Source organism: Harpia harpyja, chromosome 6 (assembly GCF_026419915.1).
Source record: "Harpia harpyja isolate bHarHar1 chromosome 6, bHarHar1 primary haplotype, whole genome shotgun sequence".
Lineage (NCBI taxonomy): Eukaryota > Metazoa > Chordata > Aves > Accipitriformes > Accipitridae > Harpia > Harpia harpyja.
The window spans coordinates 44,783,090-44,799,212 of NC_068945.1; the positions used below are offsets into that span (position 1 = coordinate 44,783,090).

Here is a 16,123-nt window from a genome sequence, read left to right on the forward strand (position 1 = left end):
GCTCTGTAGGAAAGTGATTTTGGGAGTTATCTAGGTAATTCTATGGAAACACCAGCTCATTGCTCAGCAGCAGGTCAGACAAGTGCTAAGAATGACTCAGTAGGAGAGAAAGAATAAAACAGAATACAGTTTTACACTGTGTAAACTGATGGTGCAGTTAGGTCTCAACGTAGTGTAAAATTCTGGTTGGCTCTGCTGCAAAAAGGTAGCAAAACTAGGGAAGGCTTCAACAGGAGGATCAAAGTAGTCAAAGCTGTGTGATGACAACACATCTGAGAAGCAGCTAAATTGTCTGGGACTCTTCTGGCTGGGAAAGAGGTGGCTCAGTGAGAATGTAACAGGGATCTGTAAACTCAGGAGTGCTGTGGAAAAGGTGTGGCTTTTGATAGAAGTAGTAGGGAGGTAGTCAGTCCAAAATGAAAAAAGAGCAGCTTTTTTTCACCCGTGGCATGCTTCAATTGTAAAACTGGCCATATAGCTTACATGGATGTAGAAAGTGACTGAGAAACTAATGGAAGCAACGTCCATAGAGGCATAAAATGCAGAAGTAACACACCTGGATCAAAAACTCACTGAAGACTGATCACTAGAAATTAAGAGCTTGTAACCAGGGAAGTGTTCCTGGATGCCTGTGACGGTCCCACAGCCCGCTGGCATACACCACTGAACACCGTTTGATACAAGACACTAGGTTAGGTGACCCTTCGGCATTATGCAGTGCAGCTGCTTTTAGTTTCATCTCAGTGCTCCAGCATTTGGGTGAATTTTTAGGACGAGGAGGTATTTGTAGTACCACAAGCTGAGAACCCATGTGCTAAGCACTGTAATAGAATAAAAAGTGGTCTATGCCTTGTAAACTGTGTTGTCTGTTTGCATTGTGAAGAAGTAACATTTTTTTCCTCAGCTGTAGGTTTCATTTATTCTAGGTCTGAAATGAAGAAGAAAGAGGAAATACATTTACGCTTCCTGCTCTGAAAATGTGTCTAGGTTGTCTCTCTGAATAGCACAGAGTAATTTGCATTCTTGTCTTCTTTACTGATCAACCGCGCACAGTAAAGATTAGAAATTCTGAGGTTTTCCCCTTTCTGTTCCCCCTCACCAGGGAGGACTTTCCATTGCAAGCTGGCTTTTCTTGGCAAGTTTTTTCATCTCCCACCTCATCCTGCTGGAATGTCTGGACCGTGCACTTTCTTGTTCAATAGAAGTGACAAGTGACAGAAGGAGGACCCAGGTGGCTTTCCCCTTGACAGCGGAGGGTTCGGTTTTGCACTTACGCTAAAAATCTCTGAGAAGCAGAATTGCAAAAGGGATAAGGGTCTGACCATTTGCATTCTCTTAGGGGTATACAGGAATAACTAAAGTCAGGCCACACTATATGAACACAGTCTCTGCAGTTTTGCTACTCTTCCCAGGATTGCCTAAAATGCTCTGAGAATAACGTAGCTAAAAGAAGAAGAATGCCACATTTCAGTATATTTATCAAATCTACAGTAATATTCCTCTAGCACTTTCAAATCCATATCTTGCTTTTATACTCACATGATATTCTATAGAGACAAACAGCAGCTTTTTCCTCTAGATAAATCTTGTATTTAGGAGCTATTTGAGCATGTAAAAGTTGTCAGCAAGTTGCATGCTTACTTACAGACGTGTAAGTCTTGCATACGTCACGTCTTGTATTTTAGAAAAAACAATAGTTTCCTACATTAGTTTATAATAGATTTAAAGTCTTTATCACAAACATGACTTTAACTGTTTGCTAACTGTATTCCCTTTGTCTACTGAAAAAAAAAAAATTCCTGAAAAAAACCCCTAGCATATTACAACTAGAGAAATACTTGCCTCATGACTGTACAAGAAATCTACGTAATGCAGTAGAAAATGAACAATGTTAGGATCCACAGCTGTTTTAACATTTTTAAAGCTCTAATACTTATTTGTACCTTGTACTTTATATTATGAAAACTTCTGAGTGTTGTGACTGCTCTGTTCCTTTCTGAATATTTATTCAGCAGTGCCATATACATTGAATCAAATGTGTATGCCCACATTTATGAAACTGGCTACTGCCGATTAAGGAAGTTTTACTGAAGTTTAAGAGTACAGTGAGGGGTTCTTAAATAAATAAAGTAGATGCAGTTGTTCAGCTACAATTTCTGTATTTTTCATAAAAATGTAAAAATTTGGGGGAATCCTAAGTATACTTTCGTTGCTGAACACAGATTCATTTATTAGGTTGACAGTTGGTTTTCCTAATTAGGGTTATACTAAGCCTTTCTTTCTAGAAGAATAAATAATAGTTACACTGTATTTGTGCACATGAGAATTGGTGAAACAGAAATAGGGGAGCAATGCAAAGATAATTTTACATGCTTCCACCTGCAAAATTGTGGCCTTCTGATTTCAAAACAGCTTTTACTATTTCTTTTCAGAAAAAGACGTAGGATAGACGTTTGGATTAAGTTTGCAAGCATGAGTGTAGTTAAGTGCTGGAAGGGGTCAGTCAGGTAAGTGTTATGGAAATAGGGAATCCTTTCTTGTCAGAAGTACAGGAATATTTTTCCCTGTGTTGATAAAGGAAATGTTTTTTACAGCTCTGTTTTATTTTGATGACACTAAAATTACATTGTTACTGTGTGGAGGCAAAAATAAATGCTCATCATATTTAAAAAATGTTTTAATAAATGTTCAGTTATGTAGTTTGCTTGAAAAGGCGACAAGTTGGAGTCTTTCTGCTGTGACAAATTCATCTGGATATGGTGTTCTTGACTTAAATTATTTTAAAACGTGTTTAATTTCTCTGTTGTGTTGTTTGGGGCTAAATTAATCTCAGGCTTTTAAAGAAAGCACATTTTATAGATGGATGGATTAGTCAATAGTTGAATGAACTGACAATAAAAACGTGTTCCTTAGTCAGGTCTGGAAAATGAAATGGTTCTACAGTCAGTAGTATTGACTAACCCCTTTACTTTTTAATTTAGGAAGGTATACCATACATTTCCCAGGGATCTTCCTGATACCCTAATATACTTGGAATGGCTAAGGAACTGAGGAATAAACAGAAGTTAAGGTAGGAGTTATGTTAAAATTACCCTCAAAAAGTAAAATTATTTGTTAACCATTTTAATTCAGGGTAGAAATTTTCTTAGACACTGACTTAAAGCATGCTTTTGCACACAGAAATGCTGATTTCAGAAGTAATGATTACCTTTGAAACAGTCACTTACATCAGAACAGTTCTGCCCGCCTCTTCTATAACATTGTTGGTTGCTCTTGTAAGACATAAATACAATCTAAAATATGCACTGGGAAAACATCTCAGTGAAGTTTTAGCCCAGGACAGGAAAACTAAAGATGATTCTCAAAAACAAAGGAAGAGAAAAAAAAATCCAACTTTAAGGTGTTTTGGTTAGTATCTCCATTAATGTTCAAGATTTACCAACTCTAAAGCATTTTTCATTTTGAAAGTGCTTTCTAAACACTCACCTACCCCTATTTACTTAAAGACTTCTGTTAAGAGGGTGAAAGGAATGTACTGGGAATGTCTCCCTATGGAGGCTGACAAGCCTTTTAATAGAAAAATCCTGAAGTTTTCCTTTTTGCTATTGTTTGAATCTTAAGCAGTAATTTTTAAACTCATGGAGGAAGGAATCATCTAAATATATTGTTTGTAATTACATCAGCACATGATAAAACTCTAACCTGATTTCATATTTGGCTAATGATGGCATGATTTTAAATCAACCCCAAATATTGTCTGTAATTCTCCTTCTAAAGGCTGTTTTAAAACAAGCAAATTAGCTATCGGCCCTATATACATTTTATTAATTCTTTGTGTTGGCACTACCTGGTTTTACATTATTTTCCAAGACAAATAGTCTCCTCAATATGCTTTAGTTTTAAAAATGCATCAAAACATAGTTATATGGAAATAGTGATTGATTTAAAAATTTTAATAAGAGCTTATTCAGGCACTTCATACTGTATTTTAGATGGATTCTGATTTGGTTATATTTTGGTTATATTTTAATTTTTGCAAAATCAAATCCTAAGAACATATACATCTGCCTCTAGTCATAGAACATACCTCCATAATTAAAAAATGTAACAAAACAACCCAGTAATCAGACAACGAACAAAAATGCTCCTATTCACTTTTCAGCCCCTCTGGACAATTTTAATTAGGTGTGAAGCGTAGAAAATTACAGCAAAACATTTTAGATCTCTCCGATCTGAGAAATGTCTTCCTTAAACCTTCCTTTTTCAAGAGACCCTTGCCTGGAATGCCAGTTTCACACAACCTGTTTAATCAAAGTGGCTAAGATCACCCACGGACAGTATGATGTTCAGCTTCCTCCCAGCCGTATGGCAGCAGTTCAGCATGACGTCCCTCCCTCAGTTTCAGCTTTCGTGCCACTTCCTCCCAGCACCCTGCAACAGCCGTCAGGCGTGTTTTGAGCAAACCGTGCAGTCCAACAGACCAGAGCTGAGAGGCAGTGTAGTGACCCTGCGTGGGGCAGGATACAAAGAACTCGTCAACCCTCATGCCAGCTGCAATGGGGACTTTCTGTATGGCCTCCTTCACTGTAGTTATTCCGGCCACCTTGCTTTTGCTAGGTGTAAAAATGGTTAAACTTAATTTTCAACTTTACTGTTAGAAATACCGTGTGGAGTACGTTGTCAAAAGTCAGAGCTTAAAAGATGTAATGTACTTAAGGGTATTTCTAAAGTAACTTCTGTGCCACAGTGGTTGCTGTTATCTTGTTCTGCAGCAATCATGCTGCAGCAGCTGGACTCATGAGAGAAACTGTATAGTTATAATCAGATCAATAAGTTCAGAAGTATACCGTTATCTTTTTCTGCTTGTCCATAAGAACAACAAAATAGCATGTCTTGCATCTCCACATATTCTATTTGCCTGTACAACAATTTCTCATATACGTGCACAATATGTGAAGTGCCCCAGGTCACTCATTTCTGTACTGGCTTATTGTATATTCTGGCAGCACCATGAGAATGCAACAAACTGGAATAAACTGTTATATGCTCTAGTATATATAATAATGGCTGCTCTTGATGGGACTGGTTAAATGTATGGGTGCCTTGAGAGGCACAGGTGAGCATTTTGTCTACATTTCTGTGCGATGTGCTTGTCTTAAAAGTCTCCTTGCTAACAAAGGAGCTCTGTCAAACAAATACCTATCAGTGCAAAGCCTTTTGATAGGAAAAAAATCAAGTTCTTGTTCCCTTGTGCCTAAAACACCCACATGTATGAGCTCATCCACTGAAGTCAGTGGAGGCCATAATGTGGTTTAAGTTGTACGCTATTTACCGTACTGGGAGTAACCAAATTTAATGTCCCAAATGTCTGAAATGATTGGCACCTGGAAAACTTGGTCCAAAATTAAAGAGCTTGTTTGCCAGTTGTGGCAGGCACATGAGCTGCAGCAGCACAGACTAATCAGCTAGAGGACAACACAGAGGCAGCTGTAGGTACCTGAGAGCATTGCACCCTTGTTTCATGTGCATACAAGAGAGGTGACAATATTTTCTCGTTTGTAGGAGACTTCCATTTGTTTCCCTGCTGCCAAAGAGCATCAGGACTGCTGAACCTAGGAGACACTGGGATAGTCATTCAAAGGTCTGTGAGTAGTCTCAGCAAAGCAACCACTCTGCTGAAGAAAGAGGATGTTCCTGATCATAAAAGCAGTGAAGAGGAAGAAAGGCAGCCAAAGGTAATGGGATAGAAGAAAATACAGTTTAAGGAATTTAGGGGTGAAGTGGAAAATGAGTGTTTATGGAATGAGGAGTCTAGTTGTATTTTTCTCCTTCAGCTTCTACAAGTTGTTTTATTTGAAACAGATCTTGCTTCTGAACTTGAGGGCAACTGTATAAAAAATGGTGCTTGGGGATGACTGTCATGAATTTTCTGGTTACATTGGCTTTTCTCATTTTTTGGACTGTTTTGGGTCCACTTGTGGTGTAGAACAGGAGAAAAAAGTAAGCACTCTACTAGTCTTGGCTACCTACATGGTGAGGCCAGGCTAAAGCGAAAAGGGAACATGGCAATGAAATAATTCATTTTACACAAAAGAAGAGGAAAGACATTGTGACAGGACCTGGAGGACTATGACATTTCAATTCTACATTTGGGGTTTACTGGAACAGAAACTAGAACAATTAACTTTAAAACAAAAACAAAAACAAAACAAAAAAACCAGAGGAAACGCAAAATGCTAAACGTTAGAAATAAAAGGGTTTGTAAATCCCTCTCTTCCCCCTGCTAAATGCCCTTACAGACTGGTCCTTTCCTTTGCATTTGTTGCTCTCATTCCAGCAACTCCGTGACTGGCTCGCAAGCGTCACACATTCCCGCTGCTATAGGAAGCTATTTAGGATACATCCTACCGTCACCCTGGAGGCCTGGGTGAGCGATCGCTCCTTCCTCTTTGCGGTAGCCTCAAAACTGGTATGCTTACCACTTGCTATCCCTCTGCACCCTGTCTCCTTCTCATGGAAGCTTTCCTGACCTGGTGCTGGGGGTGGAGGGGAAGGGCCTGGTGTGGGGAGGACGTCCCAGTACCTGGAACAGTTGGTGAGCGATACGGATAGCCTCCATTGCAAACCTCATTTGAGCAGGTATGGAGTGGCTAGGATGGAGTCAATGACGCCGGTATTCTCAGTTTCTTCCCACTCCCATTGGTCATTTCAGTACACTTTCACCTGAATTTAAGCAGCTGGGAAGAACTGCAAGGAAAATACTACTGTGCAGCACATAAAGTGCATTCAGAGCCCTTCTGCAGGTACAAGGCAGGGAACAGCTCTGCTTGCAGCAGAAGTGCGTGAGAAAGTAGAAAAGTATTTGTGCAAATACCTTTCATATAAGTAGCCCAGAGAATGTAACTGAAAAAAATACAAGAAGAAGGATCTAGATCACCTAAAAGAAGAGATTATTCACTGTGTTAAAAGAAGAGAATGATTCTTAGAGAAGACAGGGCTTTTATTAGAAAAAGTCTGTAGGAAGAAAGAGGAAGACCTGAGAATGGAAGTTCAAATGTTCTCACCTGAGGTGTGAAGAAGAGGGGGACCAGCAACATGCCAGAGAAGAGATGTGGACTATGACAAAATAAAATATTTACTTAAAATAAAAAGGAACACAAATGCTGTCAGAGGTCATGAGATATTTCACTTTGTTCCTGTTCTGCGTACCCGAAGATAAATGTCCATGTTCTTGCAGCCTATCTGGGCATTTTTTGATTATCACCAATTCTTATTCAGCTTTCAGCAGTAACCAATGAGTTTGAGCAACCAAACTGGCTACAGACTCCATAAATCTGTGTGTAATCTCAGAATAACTGCTGAAAGAGGATTCTGTCAAGAGTCAGTGAGTAACTGTAGATAGGAAGAAGCAAAGAATTTGCTGTTCTATTTCTTCCTCCTGACATGCAAAGTTGCTTTTTAAGCAGGGCCTAATATTTTCATAAGACTTTGGTCTTCAGCTGCTTTCCCTTACCCTCATGTCAAGCAACTTTCTGTAGTATTAACATATATGAATAAAAAGATACCTGCGTTTCATTGTCACCCTTCTGACAAAAGATAGTAGTGAAGAACACAGCTGAGATACAAAGAAGTGCCTCTGGACAAATAACTCAGTTGGCCCAGATCCCATCTAAAACTTTAGGGAAGCTGGGGTAGGTTCAGTAATCTGGTGAGCTGAGTATCAAGCTTTGCCACTGCCTAAAAGGTCCCGTTCCCTTCCTCTGTTTACATCTCGTTCACTCGTGTTCTCCCGCTGTTTGACTTGTACCAGCACTAAGGCCCATTGGATCTCTCCAAGAGTTGATTCAACTGACTCACTTGGCAGAAAACCAACCCAGCTGCGCAGGTTTTTTCACATAAAAAGATCTAATGAGCACCACCACAAGGTAGGAAGAGAGGAAGGGAAAGAGCAGGAGCAGAGGTAAGGAGGAGACACTAAAGGCAGGGGAGAGGGGAGCAAGCAAGACCTTCCCCTTTCCATTACTGGAAATGGGAATTACTAGACTGGCCAATCTGCCCACAGAACTGCAGGCCTAACAGCATCTTTCTTCAGGCAAAACATCCAGCAATCACAGCTCTTAACACACAGGTAGAATTTACAGATTAAGGATCTAAAATGGACTATATATCGACTATACATATATATGGACTGTAAATCCTGTGATAAGAGAAGTAAACACACTGCTTGTATAGTCCAGATCATTTATTGCCTCTTACATAAAGACAAAATATTAAATAAATTGAACAATAATGAGAAGCAAAACTAAAAGGGGAGTCTCCCCTAAAACTCTTCTCCTGTTAACATCAACTGTTTTGCTTTCCAAGGATTTGCAGAATCTTTTCTGCTAGTCTGCCTTCACTGAGAGCCAAGATCAGAGAGCTGAGCCAAAGTGGGATTAAGACGTGAATCTTTGTTCTCTGGAGTGCTCTGTGGAATAAAATCACAATATCATTAAGGCTTACAGCGTTCTATGAATGGGAAAAGGGGAGAGAGTCTGGGTTTTTACTATGCTGGGATTAATTTAAACTTCAGTAGTACCAAATCTTCCAATGTGCAGAGCAGTAATGAAATGTATTTCTCCTATTTTCTTCACTGTGTGCCAGTCTTCACCATTCACTACTTATAATGGGACCACACATGGGACTGAAGACACTGCAAATCTAACTGCAATCTGGATTGAATTCAGGGTGAAGTAAAAAATCATTGAGGGTGCGGCTGAGCAGGCTTTCTCCAGCACAGTTTAGCTAGATGTTTTGCTTGAATATTTACAGTGCTGTTAATGCCTATTGTTCATAAAGCTTTTATCCAGTATTGAAGTTAGTGAGAATTTATGGCCCTTGGCATAGTTTTTAGTGTGCTACAAAATAAAAAAGAAATTAAGGAGTTGGCTATAAACAATGAAAATTGCATATAGGTTTGTACTGTGAAGATGACAGACATGATTACAAGGACTTGACTATCAGTTCATTTAGAAATGATCTGTTTGGGCTTATTTTTCATGTAATCTCATTTATCACTGAAATGGTTGCTAGGACGCTATACTTTGTAATTTGAAACTTGCTGTAGAAAAGAGCAATTGTGAATAGGTTTTTAAACATATTTTCTTCTTGGCAGCCTCGATATAGTGAAATTATTGATGCAAAATGGGTTTTATTAGATCAAGTCCTGATCTTACAAGCACTTGTATCTGGACTTAACTTTATTCAGAGTTGCAGAATGATTCATGTTAGATCTCTGAGTGAAGTTAAGCATGCATAAAATGGATCTATTCAGCTAGCCTTAAATTCCTGCTAGCTTTCTGTGTCTGATACTTTCTTCTTGGTTGGCTCCTGGCAAATATCTGTCCAGGTTACTACTTAGACCATGGAAATCATTCTTCAGTGGTCACTAGCTTTTACCACTGAACAAACACAGAGACTTGTGCAAAATGGAAGCTGTGTGAATATGAGCTGGATTGCTTAATACCCCAGTGAGATGGTTAATAGTGCACATTACGTGCCTGCATGGCATATTGGCTACGTCCTTTCAAATCCTAGTCCCTGGCAATTATTAGCAAGTCTTCTGACTTTCCTCTCACCTTTTCTGTGTCAGGGTATCTTTAAACACTTACAGTCTATTCCAGATGATGCAGATGGAACTGGGATTCTGGCTGCAAGCACTGGAGATCACGCTTGACACACATGGCTAGTTGGTTTTGGCAGAAGCGGTCCCTGCAGGACCTTGCCTCATGCAGACCCGGGCAGCAGCTGGCTGCTGTAGGGAGCATCCAAGCAAGCAGTCCTGAGTGAGTGGGAGGAGTAGGGAGAGGTAAACAGGCTAGAGAGCCCTTAATCCATGCAGTGGGAGCAGCCACTGGAAGGAACAGGTCTGGGAATCCTGAATAGGAAATGAATACTAAATTTGTTTTGTATGTCAGAAAGAGGAGATTTGCACATTTCTGCTAAGAATTCTGAAATATGTACATATACCGGTGAGAATAAATACTTATCTGGATATTTCTAATCTTACAGATAATTGTGTTCTGCAGTTATTTGAATATTATGCACTGAAGAATCTTTCTTGTGAGTTCGGAACCCAGGAGGCCTGACTCTTTATCCACTTATATCCTCTTCCTAAGTGACTAGTTAACGCAAGGGGAATTAGTCCCAATTTGGAACAGTCCTGGCTTATTTTCTGAAGTGTCAGAATGTGACCAGATAAGTCAGTAGGCATGTAAGCCCAGAGATGTGGTGGAATCCTGATTCAAAAGATGACAGGAATCATGTTCATTGCACTCTAACTGTGATTGAGAAAAGTATTTACAGCTTAAGAAATGTGCATTACATGCTATTGTCATGAAAAGAAACCGCAAAACATAGGGAAAAAGCCAGCTCACTCCTTGGAACATCTGGGAAAAGCAGATGAACAGAAGGCTGATCCCAAGGAGCGTACAGGAGGCAGTGATTTGCCTGCCCTCTGTTGATACCCTTCATCTCTGGTTTTGCCGTTATCAGTCTTGGTACAGTAAATGAGTAAATGTTGTCAGCTTGTCCTGAAGACTTGAGGCCCATGAGTGATCTTGGGGCTGCGGGAAGGAGGAATTGGCTCTGAGATGTTGGGGAAAATGTAGGGACAAAAAGACCCCACTTCTGAGCTGGAAAGGGGAAAATGATGTCGGGCTGGAGGGAGAGCATGGTTACTTGCTGTGCTGAAGGTAACTGAGGGAGCAGTGGGTGAGGACAGAAAGGATTACTTTGTTCTAGTGTCAGACTCTAGCAAGGGGATATGATCTCCACATCGTGAAGCAATCATTAATACAAATCTTTATAAACTGGTTTTAATCAAGTCTGCTAGCAATAGCACGTAAAGCTCTGACTAAAATCCCCTCACTAAGAATTTGGGAGAAGTTGACAACCATGCAAATACCACCCACACAGCTGGTGGTTGTGGGCCCAGAAATCAGGGCATGCCAAAAACCACAGGACAATCCCTTAAAACAATAAAGCAACTCTACTATGCTCTCCGCTGCTGCTGGGGTTACTGTGGCTCCCAGGCTGGCTGGAGTGTCTCTGCAAACCTCCTCTGAATGTACCAGCTCCCTGGGTACCCTTCTCCATTGTATGGCATAGACCTACCCCAAAGCCGGCTGCAGGGAACCCGTGGTTTTCCAACATCCACTAGCCAGATTGTTGGCTTGCCAGAGGCTTTGCAGCACAGACTGGCTGGAGCAGGGCCCAAGGGTGTGAGCTGGTGTGCTGGGAAGGAGGCAGCACGAGCAACATGTCTCCAGGGAGCAGAGATGGGAGTTTCTGTGTGGATGGCAAGCACCTATCACGGGGGGGTATGGGCAAGTTTTGTACTCCTTTCCTGCTCAGGATAATCCAGGAGTCTAATTTAGACAACTACAGCCCCAGCCAGAAAACTAAAATGCAGTGCATGTGACAGCTGAGGTTCTGCATGAGGTGTTGAATCACTTCTATGGCATTTTTCTATAAGTACAAATTGATGGTTTTAGTATGGAAAAAAAAAAAGGATTTGAAAGCTGAATAAACACCAATGCTTCAAACAAATATATGCTCTACTCTTCTTTGCTGTATATAGGCCTTAACTTGCTAATGCTGCTGTTGAATTGTGTAGATTGGCTCAAAGTTATCATAACAATGCTCGTTTCTTATATATGAGTCAGTGTAGGAAGAAGTCTTTCTTTTAAAAAATAGCTAAGGACGGGGGATAAAATAGATGACTTGTATACAGATATTTTTAGCTAAACCAACTTGATTATATGAGAAGTTTAGGTCTATAAAGATAACAGAGTTCCTCAACTGTTCCCATCTGTCTTGTCCCTGTCCTGTGTCAGCAGGGGGAAGTAGTAACTAAGACCTTCTGTGGCTTAGATAGTAAGTGCTTTCATTGGAGTATTTTTGTCCACCCTCCTTTCTTTCCCTCTTTGACATCAGTAAGAAGTTTTATTTATACACTGCTACGAGGTATTATATCTACTATGGAAAATTACTGACAACTGCTTTGTCAGTGACTCTTACGTCCAAGTAAATCTGCTTCCTTTTACAACGTTTTTGTTAATCTGGATTAAAATACTGGAGGTGCTGCTTAGATTTCTACTGCCTGCAAGATATTAATATTGTTTCAGTTAGACTGACTGCTGTAACAGCAGTTTTCTAAAAATTGCAGTGATGGTGGCTTCGAGGCATGCAGTGAGAGCAAGGACACCTCTTGTTCCCCATCTAGATCCCAGGCTACGTCTCCAAACCCCGTGCCTGCTCGGAGCGGAGCTAGTTTAGCCCCACCCTCTGAGCAGTCCAGCCTTTATTTATATGAAGTCTGTGGTCCAACTGGCTTCAGATGGCGTGTGTATGTGCGTGTGCCTGCCTTCTGAGTGTGTGAGACGAGCTGGGATCATGAGCCAGGGTTGTTCCAAGTGGTTTTAATCAGCAGCCCATTAGAGGAGAACGGAAAACTTCTAACAGGATAAGAACCGAGTAAGTAAACCTAACTTTGAACTCGCAATCTGGACAAAACAAATGCAAAGGAAAATCTTCACAGTCTGTCAGTTTTCAGATAGATGGTCACTTTTAGAGAGAAAGCTGTGCATGCTGACAGGAAGGAGGCAATTTAAAAGGACTGGAATGAAGGAAACTGTAAAAACAAAGTGGGAACTGAGAATGCAAAAGAGAAAAAAACAGCAAAAGGATCGTTCACAAAGTTGGTACATTCTCTTACTCTTTTCAGCTGTGGACAGGACGTGTTAAGCTTTAACCTCTCGCTTTCTTGGATACTATTGTCTGGCTGAGGAGTTCCTTCTGCAAAGAGGGTGAGGACTTCTGCTCCTCACCTGTCTGCTGGCAGGTCTGTTCTCTTGAGAGCGCGGTGCGGCTCCTTACAGAACACCTGTTGGCACACTGCTGGTTGCCACTGCTCACTTCTTGTTTCTTCACAGGTTGTTCCCGTACCCCCATGGGAGGGTGCTTCCCAAGCCTCTGCTCCTCTGGAACCCATGACTTCTTGCCAGGCACCAGGAAAGCGCTCAGCAGCGGAAATGGTGAAAACTCTTGCTAGTATTGGGTAAAGCGTGCCTTTGACTTTTTTTACCCTGGCAAGACGTAGCTACTTGGACTGCATCTGCAATGTGGCAAAAGGCGAAGTGAGGACGGCAAAGAGGCCATGGTTTGTGGGCAAGTCCCCAGGTGCCGCAGGCTTTGTCGCCCTCGTCCCTTCCTCCTGGCCTTAGTGGTGGCCGTCTGTCTGTTCTGCCAGACCCTGACTCCTCTCATGAGCAGCAGCATCCTTTCAGCAGTCGTCAACGGGATTGCACCCAGCAAACTGACTAAAACCCAGCAAGGACGATACAAGGAGGTCTCCCCAAGCAACACTCACTGCTTCCTCCCTGGCAGTAATTCACAGACGGTGAAAAAGGTAAGTCAGCTGGAGCAGAGTGCTGAGCAATAATTAGCAAAGCGAGTCTGGCAGGATCATCTGAGTCCAGCTAAAATTAGCATAAGCTTGGAAGTCTGAGATCTGTATACAAACAAATGGGTGATCTAATGACAGCGGCATATGCGCAAGCACATCTCCGTTACCAGCTCCTCAGTGTAGCATTATTAACGTAGGAATCCTGAAATCTTTGACTGAAACATGGCATTGCTCTGTGACTCCAGGGAGATTTCAGTTCGCTGCACAGACCATATTTTATTTTGGCTTTAGGAATCGGTTCAGAGGCTCTGCAGTACAGGCACGTAAATCAGGAGCCAGTGGGGTTTCACGAAAGTGACGGAGGCTGTTAATTAGCACCGGGACTGCAGCTGTCCTGTGTTAAAGTTATCTGCTGGTCAGTTTTGAACTTTACTGGGATTCTGCTGAAAAGCTGAATTTAACTGCATTCAAGAAATAAAAAAAGCGCTTTTCACACTTTCAAGTCGCACTATTTACTTTGGAATCTTTGTCCCACAAATTTTACTTTGTCCTTAGGTTACCTGACCTCATGTTTATTTTGTATAGGCTTCCTAGAATGGGTGTTAAAACCTTACAAATGTAGACACTGTTATTTTAGTTGGAAAATGTGGTTTGTTAAATGGTCCAGACTGAGGTAGTTATTTTTACTCTGGAATCTGTGATCAGCACGAGCACAAATGTTTCAGGTTTTCTTCAATCCTATAGAAGGCTGCTAATAGTGCAGCAGATACTGCACTGTGAAATTATCATTATGCTGGCATTTTGTATACAACTGCATCAGGACTATAAACATGTAACCTCGCAGATTATGGACAGCATCCACATAAAGCAGTTCAAATTTAAAAAAAAATAAATTAGAAGGCTGCTTCTTTGATTAGACAGCGTTCACAGTCTGAAAGGTCAGCTGTATTGATTTTAGGAGAGCAGATGTAAAGTCCATCTTCTGCGACAATCAAAAACAGATACGTGAAATAACTTTGGCATGAACTCTTTAACCTTAAGTCTTAAAAAATGGATTTTTTTTCTTGTGAAGGTCAGAGAGATTTATTTTATAAGTTGCAGAAATGTACTCCATGCTGCATTTGTCATAATTTTATGTTTTAATGACCTTTTAGTACACTAGATACCCAGATTTGGATTTGTTCAATAATGTGACATGAAGAATTACAATTTAAAGGGAAATAAGCACAGCTGACAGATGCGGGTCACATTGTGTTACAGCTTTTGACACTTACAGTCCATTTCTTTTTACTCATCGCTATTGTAATGGCAAAGAACATTCCATATCTTACCTTGGGCTACCTAAAGTCAGTAAGAACTGGTGAAACAATGGTAAAGTTTTGCTAGTATGCTGTTTGGCTGAACATATCTGTAATTTCTTCTTTCCCAATTTGCCTGAGAAAAATGCAGATTGACATTGAATTGGTGTGCTGGCTGTTTGAAATGAGAAGAAAGCTTATGTTTTTTCAACATGCTGTACTTACTGCCCTCCAGCATACATGGTTGGATGTGACTATCACACGCACATGCTGAACCTATAGTACAGATGTAAACGCACATGTTAACCCTTATAGGTATGTTTTTCAGGGCTGTGCTACTCTAACACATTCCTCTTCAGGTTCTGAAGACCACCCATAGCTGGCTCGCTATTCGTCTTGAAAGTTTCCTCTAGAGCCTGATGAACAAAATGTCTTGCACATGTTGGGATGTTACTCTGAGTTGCTCTCTGTTTCCAGAGAATACTCAGCTGGATGTGTGGGCTGAATAATAATCTCTGGGAACAGAAAAGACAAACATCTCCAAAAATCTCTACCACTTTGCTTTGAAAGTGTGTTCTTGAACTGTGTGTTTTTGCCCACTGCTTATTCAGATAGCTGAACTGTTATCTTGCTTGATTTTATTGGGTACCCAGTAACATCTAAGACAGCTGTCATGGTTGAAACTTTACACTGTTTTATTTTACAATTACGTGCCCACCCACAGTAGCTAGTTTGGAAACAAGTTTTCATTAAAGCTCTGGTTGAAATCTTCATGTATGAATCTGGAAAAATACTTTAAAATATAGTCCAAATTATTCATATTTTTAATTAACTAGTCATGTATTCTTATTCTATAAAGAGTCCAGCAAGCAAATTTATTAAAAAGAATCTGTTGTGACTTGAAAAGTGACTCAAAGCAAACACTGCAATATGTCTTATGAAATCGAAGTTCATGAATAAATTTTAAGGAAAAGACGACCCTGCTGGAGATAATATTCTTTAGATAACACCCAGTGTTTCTGGGGTTTGAGCCATAGCATCTATCACACTGCAGAATCTCTTCTGACTGGGTAGGGGCAGGTTTAATTCTTGCTTCCTTCAGAGACACAATCAGTATTGTGTTGAGCCTGCTGTAAGAATTTGGTTATGATTTTTATTGCATGAGCAAAATCCCCTTCCAAAGTCTGATAATTTCTCCATTCAGAGTATGTGTAGCACTAAGTGCCTAAAAAAAAAAAAAAAAAAAAAAAGCTGGCATCTTTTATGAGCCATTGGGGGAAGCAGAGGGAGAGATCTGAGGAAAAGTGCAGCTTTGCCACTGCATCTCTGATCTCAAAATTAATCTCATTTTGGAAGTGAAAGTTCCAGACAAATGCAG

At 40.6% G+C, this 16,123-nt stretch overlaps 1 protein-coding gene across 6 annotated transcripts in view; it reads left to right on the top strand.

The window, feature by feature from the left end:
• Positions 1–16,123, top strand: part of LOC128143520 (inhibitor of growth protein 3) — a 193,841-nt gene that overhangs the window by 18,394 nt on the left and 159,324 nt on the right. For 3 of the 6 annotated variants that reach the window (XM_052790825.1, XM_052790828.1, XM_052790829.1), the window contains exons 1-3: positions 8,974–12,516; positions 12,767–12,883; positions 12,975–13,450. In XM_052790825.1, coding sequence (XP_052646785.1) covers positions 13,199–13,450 — 252 coding nt within the window. In that variant the 5' untranslated portion in view covers positions 8,974–12,516; positions 12,767–12,883; positions 12,975–13,198. Of the gene's footprint in view, positions 1–1,102; positions 1,232–2,432; positions 2,508–5,562; positions 5,736–6,337; positions 6,470–8,973; positions 12,517–12,766; positions 12,884–12,974; positions 13,451–16,123 lie in introns of those variants that run through there. The other 3 variants (XM_052790827.1, XM_052790826.1, XM_052790839.1) reach the window with 3 other exon arrangements.